This window comes from Monodon monoceros, unplaced genomic scaffold (genome assembly GCF_005190385.1).
Source record: "Monodon monoceros isolate NGI ecotype Baffin Bay Population unplaced genomic scaffold, NGI_Narwhal_1 Super_Scaffold_5, whole genome shotgun sequence".
Lineage (NCBI taxonomy): Eukaryota > Metazoa > Chordata > Mammalia > Artiodactyla > Monodontidae > Monodon > Monodon monoceros.
Window position 1 is genome coordinate 107,117,525 of NW_021703782.1, and position 20,439 is coordinate 107,137,963.

At 39.2% G+C, this 20,439-nt stretch overlaps 1 protein-coding gene across 6 annotated transcripts in view; it reads right to left on the reverse strand.

The window, feature by feature from the left end:
* Nucleotides 1–20,439, reverse strand: part of FNBP1 (formin binding protein 1) — a 140,929-nt gene that overhangs the window by 21,477 nt on the left and 99,013 nt on the right. For 3 of the 6 annotated variants that reach the window (XM_029202342.1, XM_029202341.1, XM_029202340.1), the window contains exons 7-10: nucleotides 12,876–13,004; nucleotides 11,436–11,582; nucleotides 9,302–9,499; nucleotides 8,179–8,361 (exon numbers count right to left, since the gene is read on the reverse strand). In XM_029202342.1, the coding sequence (XP_029058175.1) occupies nucleotides 8,179–8,361; nucleotides 9,302–9,499; nucleotides 11,436–11,582; nucleotides 12,876–13,004 (657 nt within the window). The remainder of the gene's footprint in view (nucleotides 1–8,178; nucleotides 8,362–9,301; nucleotides 9,500–11,435; nucleotides 11,583–12,875; nucleotides 13,005–20,439) is intronic. The other 3 variants (XM_029202344.1, XM_029202345.1, XM_029202343.1) reach the window with 2 other exon arrangements.

Sequence of the window (20,439 nt, forward strand, 5' to 3'; positions counted from 1 at the left end):
TGTGTGTGTGTGTGTGTGTGAGTGAAAAGCAAAACAGAAGCGATTATTCCCTAATGCCAAACCAAGGAAGTTCAACTTGCTTCTAAAACTAAGATGAAGCCAAGTAATCTTCAATATAAAAATAAAGCAGACTTGTTTTCCCTTTTCCATATACTATTGTGCTATAACACTTGAAACCTTAAGTGCTTTTCAATTTTCTCAACTCAATCACTGAGCCTGAAAGCTCAGTACTTTGTTCTCATGCTGAATTGACTTAAAACAGATCAGCATGTTTTCTAGAACAGAGATTTTGGTTTTGTTTTCATTTTTGTTTTAATGCTAGAATGCGACAAAACACAGCGTGAGATACACTGCTGCAGAGGTCGGCAAACCTAGTAAGCAGTCAGTGTTCATTCATACATATTTATTGAGCCTCGCTATGTGCTATGAGACCCAAAAGAACTTTCTCAGTGATGGAAATGTTCTCACATCTGCACCGTCCAATATAGTAGCCACATATGGCTGTTGAGCCCTTGAAGTGTGCCCAGTACAACTGTGGAACTGAATTTTAAAATTTTAGTTACTTTTCATTTAAATTAAGTTAAATTTAATTAAGTTACCTGTGGTGAGTGGATACCACATTGTACCACATAGGTCTAGACTGTGAACAGGTATAAGGTTTGCACTGGATAAACAGGTGCAAAAAAAACTGTAGTAAACAACACTCTAACTTATGACTTATAAATAGATGGCCCAAACAACAACAACAAACGCAACCCTGATTATCTACAAAAACGAAAGCAATTAAATAATAAATGATCCCCTTCACTTGATCAGGAGTTAGTCTAACTGACCAGTTAGGTCCCTTTCAATAGATATTCTATATTTCTGTGTTGTTATTTAAAAACTCATCCCAGTAACTATGCCTCAAACAAACTTCATGTTACCATTGGAGATTCAGGTCAACAGCTTCTTCTAGATCCAAAGAAACTCAAGGTTTCTGGAAAGTACCTTCAAAGGTTCATTTTGTCCTATTCACCTTTTGAAGCTTGAATTCTTTCGAACAATACTCTCACCTATGATTCATTTTGCCACAAAGGAATTTTTATTTCTACCTTCGAGGCAGAATAGATTTTCTGAACTCTTTGGAGGGGCCCCTAGGATACTGGCAGTACCAGGGTTTGGAAAAGGGGCCAAAATACGTATATTTTCAATGGCTGTGGCTCTAAGAGGATCTCGTTTTACCTGCTACTGGAATCAAACACTTGCTCCTGGGCAATGGCACGAGCTGCTTCTTGAGTTTTATTATTTTTACACCCAAGCCATCTGTGTGTAACTTCTCTATTAGCTTCAAAGTAAGGGCATCGAGCAGCAGTTCAATACAAGGTTGGTAAAATGATTTATCTCAAACAGAAAGACTGCCCGATAATGTTATCTTTAGCTGCTAGCACGTGAGCGAAAGAACAAATAAAGGGCAAAAAAGAAATCCTGGCATCTGAGAGGCTCCCAGTTAATGGATCCAATTTCTCCCAAATTCATACTGCTGCTAATGACTGATGTTCATTTAAGATCTTTCCTTCTTGTAGAACTCTTCTCAGGATTTTATTTTGCCGTCTAAGAAATGTTTAATTTAATAAAATATTCCTTTTCCTGAGGGCTGGAACAGTTGCCAAATACTGAGTCAGGTCGAAAAATTATGTATATATATGTTTATGTATGTACTGAAACACATATAAAAGTATGTATAAGGATAACCATAAAATATTGTCATACTTTCTCAACAGCAGCGCATAAAATGCTGGTCTTATCCCTGGTTGAAGTGTCACAGTTCATCACTGTCTGTAATTTTAGGATATTCTCAGCTGTGGTGTTGGAGACTATTACGTAACTTACACATATTTGAAGTACAGTAATGGGTTATGTGGTTAAGAGTTTCTTTTAATAGATTTAATGATTAGTTTGACTATTTACTAGGGCTATGGAATTAAAAGTAGAAACAACACCGAACACTAAAGAAATCGTTTTAGAAAGGCTTAGGAGGCTCTTTTCATTGTCCATAAAATCGTCTTTGATTTCTTAAATCAGCTATGCACAAGGCACCAATGTATTCATGTAGCAACTTAAAGATTTCGTGACCTCCAATTCTCGAAGGTGCCTGAGACCTGAGTTGGAGCCCGGCATCATTCCTGCATGTCTCCCTCAGGTCCCCAGCATTTTTCATCTGCTTCTGTGGCTCCCCGGGAGGAGCAATTTTCAACGATTATATTTGCTTTTATTCCGAATGATCCAATACATAAACTCCCTCATATCTAATATTCATGTTTATGTTCATATTTAAATAAAGTTTATCAACACCTGTCATCCTCTTAAGACTCCAGTGGTAAAGAAAACCAAATCATGAGTTAAGCGTTAATTTTCTTAGCAACTTGAAAAGATTACAGTCACCTCTGTTAGACTCTGGACCTTTGTATTCCAGAGGTCTAATAAAGAAACACCAACAAAAGCACACACAAGAGAAACACAAATCAACAGTTGACTCTGAAGATTTGTTGCACAATGGCACAGCACCCACAAAACATACACCAAAAAACCTGATTAGATTCAGGACATGCATGGAGGAATTGTGCTTACCAGCTTGAGAGAAAGCTTCGTGTAAAAATTGAAGGGGTAACAGGGAAAAAAAAAGAAAGCGAGAGAGAGAGAGAGAGAGAGAGAAACAACAACACATGAGAAGAAGAGGAACTTGGTCCATTACACTGAATTAACATAACACATCAATTCACCTAGCGCTTTGTGAAAATGATTTGTAGCGGTTCTGTGCCAAAGTTCCCAAGAGGGGCTGATCGACCAAAACCTTTCTTTAGCTGCCACGTTGCCAGAGCAAAGTATAAAGATAGAAAAGGAGAGTTTCCATTTACATTGGATTGGTCACATCAGCCTGAGTATAAACCAATATAAGTTTGCAGTCGGTGAAATAGCATGATTATAAAAAATGGAAATAATCACATAGCCTTTTGTTCACCAAATTTCCCATGGAAAGTTTCACACAGACTAAAAGCGCTGGGAAAGCAATTAGTTCCACAACATCCCAGTAATATTTTTATCTTAAGGAGATCTAATAAATACGAACAGTGGCATTTCCTAAAGGTATTAAGGCAAAGTCTCAAACTGGTAAATGGGAACAAAGGACTGGAAGATGCTCTAAGAACCAACCTCCAGGGAGCCTTTCGGCGCCTGGCTGGAGGTGGAAGCATGATGCTCTCTCCCACCTGTGGACTGCATGCACCTTTTGCTCTGCAGAAGGTGTCTTCTGGGGCTTTCTGTCGAACTCAGAGCCCTACCCACAGGGGTTCTATAGAGCATCTGGGGAGTTAACAGAAGCTGCTGCTCTTACAAGTTACCTTTAGGAAATAGATAGCCAACTGTCTCAACTACTGAGGTGTACTTACTCCTTGCTATGCATTTCCTGTTAATTATCAGGACACAGCAGCTGCAATTCTGCTAGGCCCGGAGACTGGCAAAACTGTACTAATTACTGGGTCCAAACCAGATTAAAAGGCATCTCAAAACTAGGAAAAGAAATATTGGTTCTTCAGAAACAGGTGAAACATGCTTTTTGGCTATAAAGCAGTATTTTGAGAGCTCGGTGCACACTTACTTAGCTGTTATCAACCCTAAAGTTTAGGCAATTGGTAGTAGGATCCAAAAATATGTCAGAGACAAAGTACCAAAGAAAGTGTCCTTTGATTTTAAATTGGGAGGGGAGTTAAAAATTCCTTAACTAGATTTTAAAAATCTTATTCTTCAGATTAACTCAAAGTTGATACTTCTTTGTGAACAAGCATTAAGCTTTTAAAGAAATTGTCCCTATGGGGAAAAGGACTTTTAAGGAAAGAAGTAGCAAGACAGAACTTTGGGGGAAACAGGTACAGTCATATTCATGACCGCTCTCACGTAGGCAACCTACATGAATGCCTTGAGCCCCTCCTGTAAACTTTAGCACAGATCTGTTCATCACAATTTGAGTTCTTTACAGACAACACTTATGGTGCACAGCAGAAAACTTTGCAAATATCTTCCCTGCGAAGCATACGACCATATACAAATGTTTCTCAGACATTACTGTGTAAATGTCGCTAATTTGAACTCGGCACTCTATCTGCTTTCTATTTGCTACTTCCATTGCTTAAAGTAATATATTCTTTCTTAAGCATTCCAAAAACAGAATTCTAACATCAAAACTAAGCATAGGAATATAACCACTTCATAATAAAAGCAAGTCATTAGGATTGAGAACAAATCCCAATTAGAGATAGGCAATATCGAATTCTCAGACAAATTCACTTTTCTGAAGCGAACAGTGATGGATAATCTACAAGAAGTGCCATCATAGTATATGGTATCCTTTTTAACAATTATAAACTGGTGTTTGGTCTTAAGCTGTAAGCCAGCCAGTTAGATCATTTCAAATTAGAAACTGAATCATCTGCCAAGAGAACACTTTTAAAGGTTGCATTTAAGTGCATTGCAAGACACCTGAAGAACTAAAAAGCTGTCAGTTCCAGGCAACAATTACGGAGCCTGGGGAGCCACGAGTGTCAATAACACATGAGGGCACACAGAGCTGGCGGATCCATGTGTTATTGGGCCGTCACAGGTACTAACCTCAAGTACAAAGAAAGGGGACAGTGAACACGAATATATAAGTATCTGGTTTAAGGCCCACGGAAAGTCATTTCACTGCTCTATGACCTTGCTCAGGCTTCGCTGATTTTTTTGGTTGTCCCTTACGGATCCACGGATCCATCTGTTTCAGACGTGGGTGTGGGTAAGCGTGCTACACGCTGCCGTCTGCGAGAGTGTCATTCTCCCGTGACCAGCTGCCTTTTAGGGGTGAAATTCTGCCGTAAAATCATACCCAGTGACAACAGCTCAGACGGCAATCCCAATCAATGAAAAGGGGAAAAACACAAGATCAGCTCACTGACATTTTTAGGAAGTTTGATAGTTTGGTTCCTTTTTCCATGTAACTTTTCCGGAAGAAGAAGCCTGTGTGGTTGGATCGATACAGTGAGGCTTTTCCCAGCGTCCGGGTCAGAGAGCATCTGGGTCCCCAGTCTTGGTGCTGTCACAGGGGTTAGTGCCTGTGCCGTGACCGTATGACCTAGTCGTCACAGGTTAACTTACAACATAATCCCTAGCTTCAAAAGCATACGTGGGTTTCCCTATCGTCCTCTTCACGAGTTCTTTGTGAAAACAGAGAGACTGAGTCTGCCAATAATCAGCAAGAGAACAAGGTAAAATAAATAAAATGAAAGTAACCAGAAGGTAGTTACATCTGACAAACAATTGGTAGGGATTTTCAAAATCTTTTGATCAACGATGATGGTATTTTTCCGTACAATTAACTCTAAAACGTGGGGAAAATATGTCCATATTGTAGATTTAGAAGCCCCTTGCTCACACCAGAAAAAGAAATGTTAAGACAATAAAGTTACTTTGTAGACTGCAAACTGAGAACACACAATCTAGCTTCACTTTTCTTTGACTTCAGTAAAGGTGAAATAATGGTTAATAATGGTGGCATGTCAATCTTTAAAGATGTTCAATGAGACATTTGCTTACAAATGTGAATGATTTACAACAAAAAAGATTTATCCTACTTAGCTCTTCAGAAATGAAACTATTTATGCGAAGAAACGTTTGCATAGGATTTATACATTCTGATAATAGAAACAAATGATTAAAATCTGGATCTGAAACAGATGTTATTCTCCTAGAATCCTTTTCCTATCTTTGGTGCAACAGTCTTAAAGTTAAAAAGTAGAATAAATGAAATAGCAAGGACTGCAGCATTTTAGTCACGGATCCTGTACCTTCAGTTTTGAAATTGCTTTAAAATCAAATTTATTTCCCCAAACTTCAGATTTTTTTAAACTTCCTCATTTACTTCTATGATGTATTTCCTTTCCTTTTTTTTTTTTTCTGCACTGCTACTTCCTGAAGAAAAGTACATCAAATCTGATCCTAAAAACAGATCAACGAAAAATGAGGGAAGCAAAAATATGTTTCTATTTATTTACTGATGCTTCTAGTGTGTGTGTGTGTGTGTGTGTGTGTGTGTGTGTGTGTGTGTGTGTGTTTATTCTTGAAAACACACTCACCGTTTAGGAAATTTTTTTAAAAAAATAGAAGTTTGCTGAGCACAGATTTGAGGTGTAAGAAATAAAATTTATTTTTGCTAATTATTTTTTTTTAAATGGGATAGGGTTCCCTTAATTAATCAGAATAACCTGTTTCTCATTTCACTGTTTTTGTTTTCAAGTGTTAATTTTTTCCTAGCCATCTTTTCTTACACTTATTGATTACTGACATTCTTGGTCTCTTCCTAAACATTTAGAGAACACCATGAAACATGATTCAGAAACCATTTGCAACCAACAGACTGTGATGTTGAGAGAAGAGTGGAATAGATACATACACAAATGGTAAACAATCATGAATACTCAACATCCTTCATTACGAGATTCCAAAAGACAATGCAGAGATATTTTTATAAATATAATAAATGAGTGCTGTGTGAAGGTTTTGGAAGCAGCAGAGATGGGGTAACTGATTTACAGTTAATGTAAAATTTTATAGTCTATAGTCTAGTATAGCGACACATAGTCATATGTTGAAAATTCTTCGATGAACAAGGAGCAGAGATGGATGGAGAATTCTAAAAGCCAGCATAATGGAGACCTAATTATAGAACTCAATACCATTCATGATCCACTTTTGAAGCTATATTCTGCCTTCCAACAAGGCCTCTCTTGAAATCTTTAGGAAATTAAATTCGAATTCTTAACCTGGATATGCTGGGTAACCTTAAAACAGGATAATTCCACCAACTGCATTCTTTGCATAAAACTTTGAGATTCCATTATTAAAGGAACTCTGCATATAAAGAAATGAGGTTTTTGTCCCTTATTTTAAAAGGTAACAATGTAGCTATCTACTCTATTTACAACTTTTTCACACAGAGGAAGGGAAAAGTAAAAATTATATTTGTACAAGAACACATCCCACTACAGCTATATTTCAGCTCCCACAGGACAGGACAAAAGAAAACCTTACTGGATATGTTAATGCACTTAATGTTTGTTTACTCATTATTCATTATAAAGAATATCTGGGGATGGCTTAGACTAGACTGACCATTTAGGTTTATTCAGGAGGCTAGGAATGACCTTGTTCCAATCTTTTTCTAAAAAACCAAACTGGTATCTACTTTGGATTGCTGATCAATTCCATAAAACCCTGTGACTTAAGCACATGCGATCTTAGTTAGGATGGCAAACCTGAGTCTAAATAACAACCACTTATGAGTCAATCATGGTGTAAGAGATTCCCCCTGAGTATGGACTCATAGAATCTCAGATCATAAGCAGGCTCCCTGGCTTTAAATCCTGGCTCTGTATCTTCCTAACTTCATCTTTGTATGCACCAGTTTTCTTATCAGTAAAATAAAGAACTCTTAGTACCTAGGTTCATAGGGTGGTTGAAAAAAGTAAATGAGCGCATAGAACAGTCTGGCAAACGACAAGCACTCAGTAAATGTGAGCCGCTAGTACTTCCCCCTTTAAGATAAATACTGCATTAGGCCTTTTTGCAGTCAGTCTGTTATCAGATATTTAATCAACACCTTGTACATCACCAAAATAGCTAAAGAAACCGCTGTAACCCATACCATTTCACCTCAAACCCTGAGGCATAGCTCAGAGAAAAGGACCCTCACTACACATTGTTTCAGTAATTATTAAGCAAATATTTTCTGACTATACAGTGATTTCCAACGCCTCAAATGTTGCTAGCTTTAGAAACGAAATCTAAGTTTCCTTCTTTGGTAAAATCAAGGTAAAATATTAACGGCTTAGATGTTTCAAAAGGGAAACGGAGAAAGATCCATCCAAACTGTGCTACAGACAAAAAGAACTCTGGGGTGGCTGGCTCCCCACCCCTCCCCCACCCATCCTGCTTCCTTCCTTCTTTCCTCTCTGTGGCGCTTCTTCTTTCCGGCTATAATGAATCATAGGTTCTTATTGTTTTACGTTATGGGAAAACACAATGGAGTCATTCACAAACAAAATAAGTTATGCAGAACAAAACATGCAACCAAAGTGCACAAGAGAGACAGGATTCCAGAGCAGAACTTACCCCACGCTTTAGACTCCTGAAGCAGTGGATTTTGGGTTTGGAGGTCATGAACTCGTTGAAGCGATGGGAGAGGGGTTCCTTTTGCTGCTTGGGAGACTGGGGGCCGTTGGGAACAGCAGAGGGTGAGGCAGAGGCAGGGGGAGGTGGGGGAGGCTGATGGGGGGATGTTAAAAGGGACATAAGCTACGTGTAAGAGACGGAGCAGTGACAGAGTAAAAAATCAGAAACAAGAAGATAAGACACAAAACAAAAATAAGCATCAAATAATATTTGAAAACCCAAAGCAAGTCAAACACAAACAATTAAATATTTAGGCCATGGTCCAAAAGAAAATATGTAAGGATATGTTAAATGGGAATATGATGAAAGTGGGAGTTTTAGTAAGTAAAGCAACAGAAGAATAGCAAGAAATGTCTGACAAGAAGCTCATGCAGACTTTCACATGCAAACTACCGTTCTAATTAGTTACTCTAAACCAGTGTAAGCCAGAAGGGTAAATATTTCTAAACCACCTAAACTAACACAGCTTGATGGGAGAAAATGAAAGTCCTTAAATGCTAAGGTTGTGAAAACAGCAAAGACAGTCTTGAAATATTAAATTATTCTAAGGTTACAGGAGTCACGTCGCCTTGATCATACTTTATGCCTATGTTAATGCTGTCATGCACTTACGTATCACACTATAAAAAGAAAATGAAAAATGTTCATGGATACATATGTTAACATGAGTTGGAAACCAAGATATTAACCCATGGAAACAATTTCAGTTAGATATGCTGATACATGGTTATAGAAATGTTGTACAATTTCCCTTCTCCCAGCCCAGGTAACCAGCAATCTAGGAGACTTAGGAGTGAAAGGCATGATGCAAAAGCCAGAGGTCAGTAATCTGTTAGTGTGGGTGACACGGTGCAGGTGATAACGCGTCTGAAATAAGACACATGGCCATGGCCAAGGTACCATCACCAAAGAGAGATACTGTCTTAAAATAAAATAGCACACTAGCTTTTTTTTTTGCATTCTGAAACAAGCTTAAAATCTTCGTTCCTTTAAGACTAAAAGATAAAGTGAACGTCTCCACACTTTGTAACACTCATTTCACACTGGGTCCAGCCATCAGTACCTTATTTTTTTTGATGAACGGCCATAACTTTCCTTTGGATTTGCCACCAAATTTGAGCTCTGATTTGCCTTCTCCTCTGGAATTCGAAAGGCTGTTATCTGACACAGTGCGCTTCATCGGCTGAGTGTAATCCTCAAATTCAATGTCTCCAGGCGGCTCAAAACCGGACTTATAAGCTTCTATGGCCAGCTGTGAATCCTGAAATTACACCCATCACACACAAATACGTTCAAATGCATGCAAATACCTTATACACAATGAACTATGATGACCTCATACAGGTGATATTCTAAATAAGTTATATTGATTAATAATAGATTTTCTAGTAATATTTTTATCATTAGAAAGAATAATTTGTAAAGCTACACGTCTAGCTGAGATTTGAAGATACTTTTAATAATTAACCATTTTTCTACATTTACAGAAACAAATATTAATTAAGAATGACTTTGCTAACAGCAGAAAAATTGGGCCATTTATTATGCGATTCCCTTGAAAAATACAGTAGTACAAACACTGGTTCTCATCAGAAGGTCTTAAAGCAATTTGGCATACACAAAGTCAAAGCAAAGAGTATATAATCTCTCTGATTTCTTTGGTTAATTGTGGTTCAAAGATATGAATTTATTGAATAATTTTTCTTTATGTATATATTTGTTCACAGTCTCTCCTCTACTAGAATGTAAGCTCCCTTCTGTTTTTCCTCCACTGTGTCCCTAGTACCTAGATGGTGTCTGGTGATAATGGTGCAATAAATGTTTGCTGAATAAATCAGTGAACTGATTGCCTACTCTGTGGTGTGCACCCTGCTAGGAACTTTGAGTTCAGAATCTTCTTGGGGTTAGGTGGTGAAGACCAATGTGTAAGGAAATGGCAACTATCGTGCCAAAGATAGATAGATAGATGTATAGTTAAACTGTTACAAAAGCACATGTGATTTGTAATAACTTTCTAACTCAATGATCATCTGATTTAAAAAATCTACTAGATGGCACTTCCCTTGTGGTGCAGTGGCTAAGAATCCGCCTGCCAAGGCAGGGGACATGGGTTCGAGCCTTGGTCCGGGAAGATCCCACATGCCGTGAAACAACTAAGCCCGTGCACCACAACTACTGAGCCTGCGCTCTAGAGCCTGCGAGCCACAACTACTGAGCCCACGTGCCTAGAGCCCGTGTTCTGCAACAAGAAAAGCCGCCGCGATGAGAAGCCCACGCACTGCAATGAAGAGTAGCCCCCGCTTGCCGCAACTAGAGAAAGCCCACGTGCAGCAACAAAGACCCAATGCAGCCAAAAATAAATACAAAATAAATAAATAAATAAATCTTAAAGAAAAAAAAGAACTACTAGAGAAGACAATTTGGAAAAATCTCAACTTCCTACAGTGAGCCCACATTTTAATTTGCCGTAGCTATTTCAGTTGACACCGATTTTGTAGGTGTGCCATAGGTGTCAATTGTCTTGCAATAGCCAATCACCCTTCCTTCTTAGTAACAAGAACCCTGATTTTAAGTCAGGCACATGGCCACCCAGCAAAAAGGCTTCACTCCCCAGTCTTCTGTACAGCAGGAGGTGGCCCCTAAGTTTTGACCTCTGAGATCTCTTGAGATGTAGGCAGAAGTACAGGGAGCAATTTTGGAAGCCTCTTTAAAGAGATGGCATGGGCCCTTCTCTATATAACATTTTCTGGAATTTGGATGTGATGGTTGGAGCTACAGAAGCCATATTGAGTTTGAAAGTCATATCATCAAAAGCTGTGAACTAGGAGAAGCCTGGGTCGCTGAGAAGTTGCAGACCATCTGCCCATACCATGGTTGGGCCCTCTTGCCTCTAGACATTTTTACATGGAAGGAAAAATAAACCACCTTAAGACACTATTGCCATTGTTATATGAACCTAAACCTATACTAGCAGATTCAGCTGTTCAGTCCTAAGTGTGCCAGTGACTATACTAATCCAAAACACAGAAGGCCGAATTAAAAAACTCTCAAGTGGTGCTGCTACTGTTGAAAAGTATTTGTGACCACTGAAAGCAACTACTTTCAGGTGATTAAATATGGTCACTGTGGAAAGGGGCAGGGAAATAATGGGACAGCAAACTCTTAGTTATAAATTAAGTCCAAACTACAGTACTTACAGTTTTCGGATCAATTGACTCGGCTGCCTTTACTATTCCATCCAAGCACTTCCCGATGATTGGAATCACCTGCCGATCCAGCTCTGCATACGTCTTCACTGATTCTCCAATTCTCACTATCCTCCTCTCCTCCATCTCTTGTATTTTCTGAAACATTAGAATTTGCATAAAATTAATTTGGTCCACTGTTTTCTGGGTTTTTAAAAAATTAATTAAATTTTGGCTGCGTTGGGTCTTTGTTGCTGCGCGCGGGCTTTCTCTAGTTGTGGCGAGTGGGGGCTGCTCTTCGTTGTGATGCGCGGGCTTCTCATTGCGGTGGCTTCTCTGGTTGCGGAGCATGGGCTCTAGGTGCACGGGCTCAGTAGTTGTGGCTCGTGGGCTCTAGAGTGCAGGCTCAGTAGTTGTGGCACTCAGGCTTAGTTGCTCTGTGACATGTGGGATCTTCCCAGAGCAGGGCTTGAACCCGTGTCCCCTGCATTGGCAGGCAGATTCTTAACCACTACGCCACCAAGGAAGCCCCAATTTGGTCCACTGTTACTTAAGGAAGTTGTTTTTTGGCAGCACTGCTACCTCTAAAAAATTCTCTAGGCGGGAAATAGGCCTATAAAAAGGTTAGAGTTACAGCAACCGTAAATTTCTTGTGCCTCTACCTTAGCCAGCTGGACACCTATTTTATGAATTGCTGGGCTGCCTAAATGTACACTTTACCCAATTCCATTCCAATTTCAGTAAGAACCCGAAACTCAAGTAGTTTTACTATTAACACCATTTGGTATTAGATTTTAAACATCTCCTCCATCTTTGAGGCACTGCTTTGTCCTTTACCAAAAGTATGGTATTTGGTTAACTGCCTTGACCCAACACAGACGTACATTAACTAGTATACCTGCCTTCTACAAGCTGGAGGTTCTTGTCTGCCATGTAGACACTATGACACAAATATTTATTATTTTTTCTACAGTTGGACTTTAATTTGTAAAAAATTCCCAGAGTGGGAATGTATGTATCTTTTCTCATACGATTTTTGACAACCTAAAGTAGCCAAAAGAAAAACAATCCAAAGGAAAGAACTGTCATCTATTCAAATCCTACACCTGTCTCAATGCTGCTTAGATTCCTAAAGGTTAAGTTGGAATTTTTGTAACCAGAATGGTCCTTTTAGCAAAAAGAGTGTTCATCTGAGGATCACAGTTCTAAGACTGACCAAGAATGGCTGCAGGGGCAAGCCAAGGAAGTTTGCAAAGGCTATCGATTAATCTTGAGATTCATGTTATATTTCATCTTAATGTCAGTCAGTGCTTGATTTGAATGTTTTAAAAAATGACTTGAATTAGAGGAAACTTAGAATTATATAAATACTTAGAATATAAGCCCAGAAATCATGATTCCAAGGCTACATTTTTCTAAGCAAAGCAAATCTGAGAGATCTGAACTCCTTACCTGAAAGATATTGGGAATGTGAGTATGGTAATATTCATGCTGCTCGTGGTTGAATTTCTGAAGAATTGATGAGTAATCTGCTTTGCTGTCCTCTGCCATTTGGTGACGCATTTGAGCTTGTTGTCGTGCCTTAGGGCAAAAAATGAGAATACCCCCATGTTTACACATAATAAGTAAAAGCCTAGGATTGCAAACTGGAGGAACTGGGGGATCAAATTTACCTCCCATTTGTTGTATTTAGCAGGTGCTGTTTTAAAAAAAAAATGTTTAAACAATCCAATCCAAAAACGGGCAGAAGACCTGAAAAGACATTACTCCAAAGAAGACACATAGATGGCCAACAGGCACATGAAAAGATGCTCGACATCACTAATTATTACAGAAATGCAAGTCAAAACAACAGTGAAATATCACCTCGCATCTGTCAAAATGGTTATCAGGAAAAAGTCTACAAATAACAAATGTTGGTTAGGATGTAGAGAAAAGTGAACCCTTGTACACTATTGGTGCAGCCCCTATGGAAAACAATATAGAGGTTCCTCAAAAAACTAAAAATAAAACTACCATATGATCCAGCAATTCCACTCTTGGGTATATATCCAGAAAAAAAATGGAAACATTAATTCGAAAAGATACATGCACCCCAATGTTCATAGCAGCACTATTTACAATAGCCAAGACATGGAAGCAACCCAGGTGTCTATCAACAGATGACTGGATTAGGAAGATGTGACATACACACACACATGCACACACACACACACACACACACACACACACAATGGAATATTACTAAGATATAAAAAAGAATGAAATACTGACATTTGTGGCAACATGGATGACCCTAGAAAATATTATGCTTAGTGAAATAAGTCAGACGGAGAAAGACAAATACTGTATGAGATCACTTACACGTGGAATCTAAAAAAAATAGTACAAATGAATATCAGACTCACAGCTGGAAAACAAACTTGTGGTTACCAAAGGGGAAAGGGACAAATTAGGGGTATGGGATTAACGATACAAGCTACTATATTTATAATGGATAAGCAACAAGGATATACTGTATAGCACAGGGAATTATGGCCATTATCTTGTAATAACCTATAGTGGAGTATAGTCTGCAAAAATACTGAATCACTATGCTGTACACCTGAAACTAACATAATATTATAAATCAACTGCAATTCAATTTAAAAAAAAAAGAAAAAGGAGAAAGAAATTATTTAGAATTTGAATGTACTTTAGGCAAGGATGTGCACCCTAATTTTTCACAAACATCAACATTCTCTATTGTCTTAACTTGGCATTACTTTCTAGTTTGACACATATGCCAACATTCTTTATTGTCTGCACTTGGCCCAATTCGCACATTTATGTTACCTAGATTTAGGTTCCCTTATGGGAACCGCTGATCATATTTTTTATATCCTGAGGAGGGGACAGGCGATCTATAAATTTTTTAATCCAATTCTCAACGGAGTTCATGAATTAAAAAGGCATATCGGGGGCTTCCCTGGTGGTGCAGTGGTTGAGAATTCACCTGCCAATGCAGGGGACACGAGTGTGATCCCTGGTCCAGGAAGATCCCACATATCGCGGAGCAACTAAGCCCACGAGCCACAACTACTGAAGCCCGCGCGCCTAGAGCCCGTGCTCTGCAACAAGAGAAGCCCGCCGCAATGAGAAGCCCGCGCACCGCAACGAAGAGTAGCCCCCGCTCACCGCAACTAGAGAAAGCCTGTGCACAGCAGTGAAGACCCAAAGCAGCTAAAAATAAATAAATAAATATTTTTAAAAAAGGTACATGAACCACTGATCTAAAGGGACCTTTCTAAAACTCTCCACTATGTTTATTTTCAGAATATACTTTAAAGAAGCAGTAAGTACGGTGCTCTCTTTGTGCTTTTTATGTGTGTGTGTGCACGCGTGCATGCTATTTTGTGTTTTACTGAATTGCTTTTCTCCTAAATAATAATAGAATTCATACATTTGTCTCTCTCTTCTCATTCATTTTTTGGCTAATTACACACAGGCAAGAAAGGGGCTCTTAGTGACAAGTTGCAGAATCGATTTGAAAGTTCAAACAAGAATGTCTGTAACATCGAAAGTCCTCCACAAATAGCAGATTGTTATGCTGGTAACAGCTCCTCAGATTCCTCCAGCACCTTGGAGGCGCCTTGATAAATACAATCTCATGAATCTCTAAGACAATCTGAGGTCCGTGCAGGGCAACAACTACCCCCTGCCAGATGAAGAGATGGCTTGGCCTGTATACTGGGCAAGCTTACCACACTGAACCAAGAACACAACAGGAAAAGGGCCTTGTTCCAACATACCCAAGGCAACTTTTGTTTGTTGTTTTGTCTTGTTTTACTGAACCTAACTGCTTAAAAAAAGAAAAAGAAAAAACAAAGAACCGTTCAAATGCCAACACGAAGAAGAAAGGCTGGAGTCGTTTGTCCCACTCTGTCTGATCACTGGTACCAGATCGGTTTCTTCGCACCTCCATGTCCTTCGTTGGTTTCCTGCCTCTGTGACTTGAAGGCTTAACCTGATTTCACTTCCTTGATATGCTTCGCTCATCTGTGTATCCGTGAAAGCCCGAGGTGGTCATTCAGAGCTGCTTCCTTTATTTTCTTCTCTGTTCATACGTAAACACTTCCCAAATGCAGGGAACAATATTAATATTTCCAAACTGATTTCCTTATTACCTGAGGCTTCTTAGTTTCTTAAGACCTTTAGGTACCTCAAAACCAATTTACCAACTTCTCACCTCCCCTCAGTTAGTTCAGCTGCCGCATTCTTCCTCTTTGTCAGCGGACTGTTAACTCCCTTCCTGACCATGCACTCTGGCTTCCGCTTTACTATGTTCACTAGCAAATACATAAGCTAGTCCCCAGCTACCCCGCAAAATCCGTGCCTTTCCAACACACAGTAACCCTCCTCCACTTGAATAGTAGCCTCCCCACCTACGTGCACTCCATCTGTTCCCCTGATGCAACCAACTCAAAAATCCTTTTAACTCTTTCAATTACCTAGAATTTTATCATTTCTCATTCTATTATGACGATGGGGAAAAAAAAAAAAACATACAAGGAAATTCCCAGGTAACCTCCCACTTCTAAAAAATTCTCTCTTTCATTTACAAAATTTCCTCAGAAAACAAGTCTCAGAGAAATCCCAGGGGAGGGAGGTTCCGTCATCTCTTTTCTAAGGAGAGTAGCAAGATGGACAGTCTCCTTATTTATTTTGCAGAAATGATTCTAATTTGGTGAAAACTTAAAATAGCTTAGTTCTGAAACAGAGATCAGAATGTCATCATTAAATATGCACTTATGTGTGTATACACACACACACACACACACACACACACACACACACCCCACATAAGCAGATTAATGTTTCCTGACAATCAAGCCATCATAACGACCATGGAATATTTTACTCATGAGAACTGGAGGTGAGCCTGCCAGAGGTACCCCAGCACCATCTGACTGGAAGTGGTCGTCATCCTCTAACCTCTGAACTCCCCAGAATCTCTAATCATGTTTTTGCTTTGGCTATATAACTGCTTTTATTAATATAAATTCATAATAGTTTAATATTAATTAAACTATTAATATTAATTCATAATAATTAATTCATAATATTAATTCATAATAGTTTCACAGTGCCCTGCACAATGCATTCCTGAAATGTAACTAGGTGACCAGTAAACTATGGAAGAAACTGAGATAAGGAAGAACATGGATAAAATCCAGCCTGGAAAGTGAGCTGAGTAGAAGAAAACAAACAGACTCCAGAGGGAATGGGTCTACCTTTTGTAAAGGAAGCATGATCTCTCTGAGAGTTTTCTTGAAAGGAAAAGTTTGGACCTGAGGTTGCAAAAGCCGCTGTACCTCTGCAGATTCTCTCTGACTCACTAAAAGGATAAAGCAACATTTAAAAGCAGCAAAATATTGTCGCACATCAGATTCTGCAAGGCCACCGCAGGAAGACGGGACCATCCTACTCTCAATCCCAGCATCCAGCTGCTTTGAATTAATACCCACTGTTGAATCCAGGCCCAGGAATGTGCCATTGTTCTGACCAAGATTTACTATGGAAATCTATTTTTGTTTCGTAAGCTGCTGTGTTTATTTTGCAATGGAACTTCAAGAGTCTCTCTCTAAAACTAGTGCTGAGTCAGTTACTCATTACTACAAATATGTTTTTAAAAATATCTTTAAAAGTATTTTCAAAAACTTATTTGGAGTAACCGCTAAGTAACTAGATATTTTCGAGAGTGTATCTCCTAATGACTAAGGCTACATGAAGATTAGAAGCATCACTTCTCCCTTTTTAAGTCCATCTGAAAATAGCAACTATTATCTTAAAGAGGTATAGTATTTCTATTCTCAGCCAGACCATTAGCTATTTCTTTTCATTCATGTTCTCATTCTAAAAGATACTGCATCTTATAGCAATATTACTGTAGGGCAGAGAGAAGGTCAGAGGATTTTTTTTTTTTTTTAATGACTCAGAGTTACAGAATTTAGAGATAACATTCTAAAAAAGTCCAGAATGACCACAACTGCCTGAGGCTGTAATTCACAGACATCTTTAAATAAGAACTACACCAGTTTCACTGTCAATCAGAAAGACTGAATTTAAATTTTAGAATTTCTTTGACAAATCCTTGGGAATCTCCCCAAAGAAATCCAAATAGGCCTAAGTATGTATTGCTTAAGCGCTACTTCACTGCTTAGTAATTCTTAACACCTCTAACTCAACATCCTATGGAAATAAAGTTGTGCTGCCTAAAACGTCAGAGTTACAGTTTCTAAATAAAGAAAACAAGATTTTAGAAACTGAGCTGCAGCCCAATGCTTCTAAATCCTCACAGGTTTAAAGACAAAAATACTAAAATCCATTTAGTTAGTTAAATTTAGATGATTAGCATGGCCAAAATGTGTAGGTATTTCCTGTTCAATTCGCTATTACTTTTTCCTTAATATTTCAAATATTAAGAAGAAAACACCGCTGGCTGAGTCCCAATTGTCATAAACAGAGAAAATGAGCTATACTAAGGAATGTGTTTACTTTCACACAGGGAATGGGGTTATACTTACTAGGTTATACCCTCACATCTTTTATCAGGGCTGCTTATAGCTTTTGACTTTTTAACAAAATGAGCAAATATGGACTGGTTCTATTTATATATTTATTGTTAAATACATAATGAGATGTATTTTTTTTTTTTTGCGGTACGCGGGCCTCTCGCTGTTGTGGCCTCTCCCGTTGCGGAGCACAGGCTCCGGACGCGCAGGCTCAGCGGCCATGGCTCACGGGCCCAGCCGCTCCGCGGCATGTGGGATCTTCCCGGGCCGGGGCACGAACCCACGTCCCCTGCTTCGGCAGGCGGACTCTCAACCACTGCGCCACCTGGGAAGCCCGAGATGTATTAATTTTTGAACGTGACCTCAGGCTTCTCAGGACTGTGTACACTGCTGTTCCTTAAATGATGAACTATTTATTGCAGCAGCATTCCTAGCTTTTGGAAAGTCAAATTTTTCCTTGATTAGAAGTATGTGAATATAACAACTTAGAAAGGCCCCGCTTGATTACCAAAAATTGGGGGAGCACAATGAAAAATGTTTCATCACTGGTAGTTCCAACAGCAGTAAATGTTCTCTGGAGCAGCTGGACTTTCAATATTTTATTTCATCATTATTATAAGAAGAGATCAATTGTATTTTAGGCCAGAGGGGAAAGGAGGGCTAAATTGAGATCTTATTCTGAATTTACTATTCTGAACCACAGCTAGGCTGTCCATATTTATTATCCAATAGCCCGTGACCTGCAACAGCTCCACTTAGGGGGCAGATGGCCTGACCACCAGCCCCGAAACCCAGCCAAAAGGGCACAGAGCCTGGGCTGGAGACACAGCAAGAATCCAGCAGGGCACCTGGCTCTCGATTCACCCCTCTGCAACTACCTGAGCTGCAGACTTAATATGGTGCATAAAATCAAACTTACGAATTTAATAACCTGGGTTATCTGGCCTCTCTCCATCTTAGTTCTTTTTTCACCCAATTACAAAAATATGCTTGCTGTAAATAATTCAAATTTACAGAATTGTAAGGTTAAAAAGTAAAAGTCCCTGCACATTCCACCCTCTGGTAAACACTGGTAATAGTGACAACCTAGTGTCTTTCCCTGGTGGAGTGGGATCTGAGATAACACTGAGAGGAGGTAGAGCAGCCTTGGGAAATTCACCAGAAAGTTCCAAGAACACAGCTGCAAGGACATCATTAAATGACACCACCACATTACAATGATCCCCAATCAACAGCTGGCAAAGATGGTGAGTCTCAGAGTCACCAGTAGCTCCAACGATTGGAGCACCTTTCCTTTTGGACGTGGCCAGTTTAAAGAGAAGAAATGCACACATTTTCACAGCATACAAGAGAGGTAGGGGCCACTGGATATTGTGACCTATTCTCTAGGTGTGTCGTCCCCCCCCCACCCCCCATGCAGCAGCACACAGCATGTGGGATCTTAGTTCCCTGACCAGGGATCAAACCCACACCCCCTGCAGTAGAAGCATGAAATCTTAACCACTGGACCACCAGGGAAGTCCCTCTAGGTTTGTTGTTTTTTTTTTTAATAAAGGATGTACTTTTTTTTTTTTTTTAAGTAATTTATTTATTTATTTATGGCTGCGTTGGGTCTTCGTTGCTGCGCGCGGGCTTTCTCCAGTTGCAGTGAGCAGGGGCTACTCTTCGTTGCTGCGCACAGGCTTCTCATTGCGGTGGCTTCTCTTGTTGCGGATCACGGGCTCTAGGTGCGCAGGCTCAGTAGTTGTGGTGCGCGGGTTAAGCTGCTCTGCGGCATGTGGGATCTTCCCGGACCAGGGATTGAACCCGTGTCCCTGCATTGGCAGGCGGATTCTTAACCACTGCGCCACCAAGTCCTCCTCTACGTATTTTTGAGACCAGAAAAACAGCAATCTATTGAGAATCCCTGAATTTCTAACTGGTAAACTGAATTTCTCTATGATTTGTCAATGATTAGGAGTAAAACTGATTTCACCCTAGTCTTTGACCCAGCAATTCTACTTCTGGGAATTTATCCTAATGAAATAATTTTCAGTGTTCACAAAAGATATCCACACAATATTGTTTATAATAGCTAATAATTTGAGACAATGTCCAGTAATGTGATTGGTTAATTATATGTCATACCCTTGATGGACTATTGTGTAGCCTGGAAGAAAAATAATGTGAAAGAGTATTTAATAAGGGAAAGTGAAAGCTATATATAATTTAAATTTTTTCAAGTTTCTAAAACAATATTTACAGTATAATCTCATTATTATAAAAATAAAACATTAATAATGATCACTTCTGAAAAGAGTGATGAAGTTAGTTTATTTTGCCAAAAAGCTTAGTGAAAGAGACAAATTCTAATGTAGAATTCCAGAAACAACAGTGAAAGATTGAAGAATTATGGCTTGCCTTTGAGGTACACACACACACACACACACACACACACACACACACACACACACACACACACA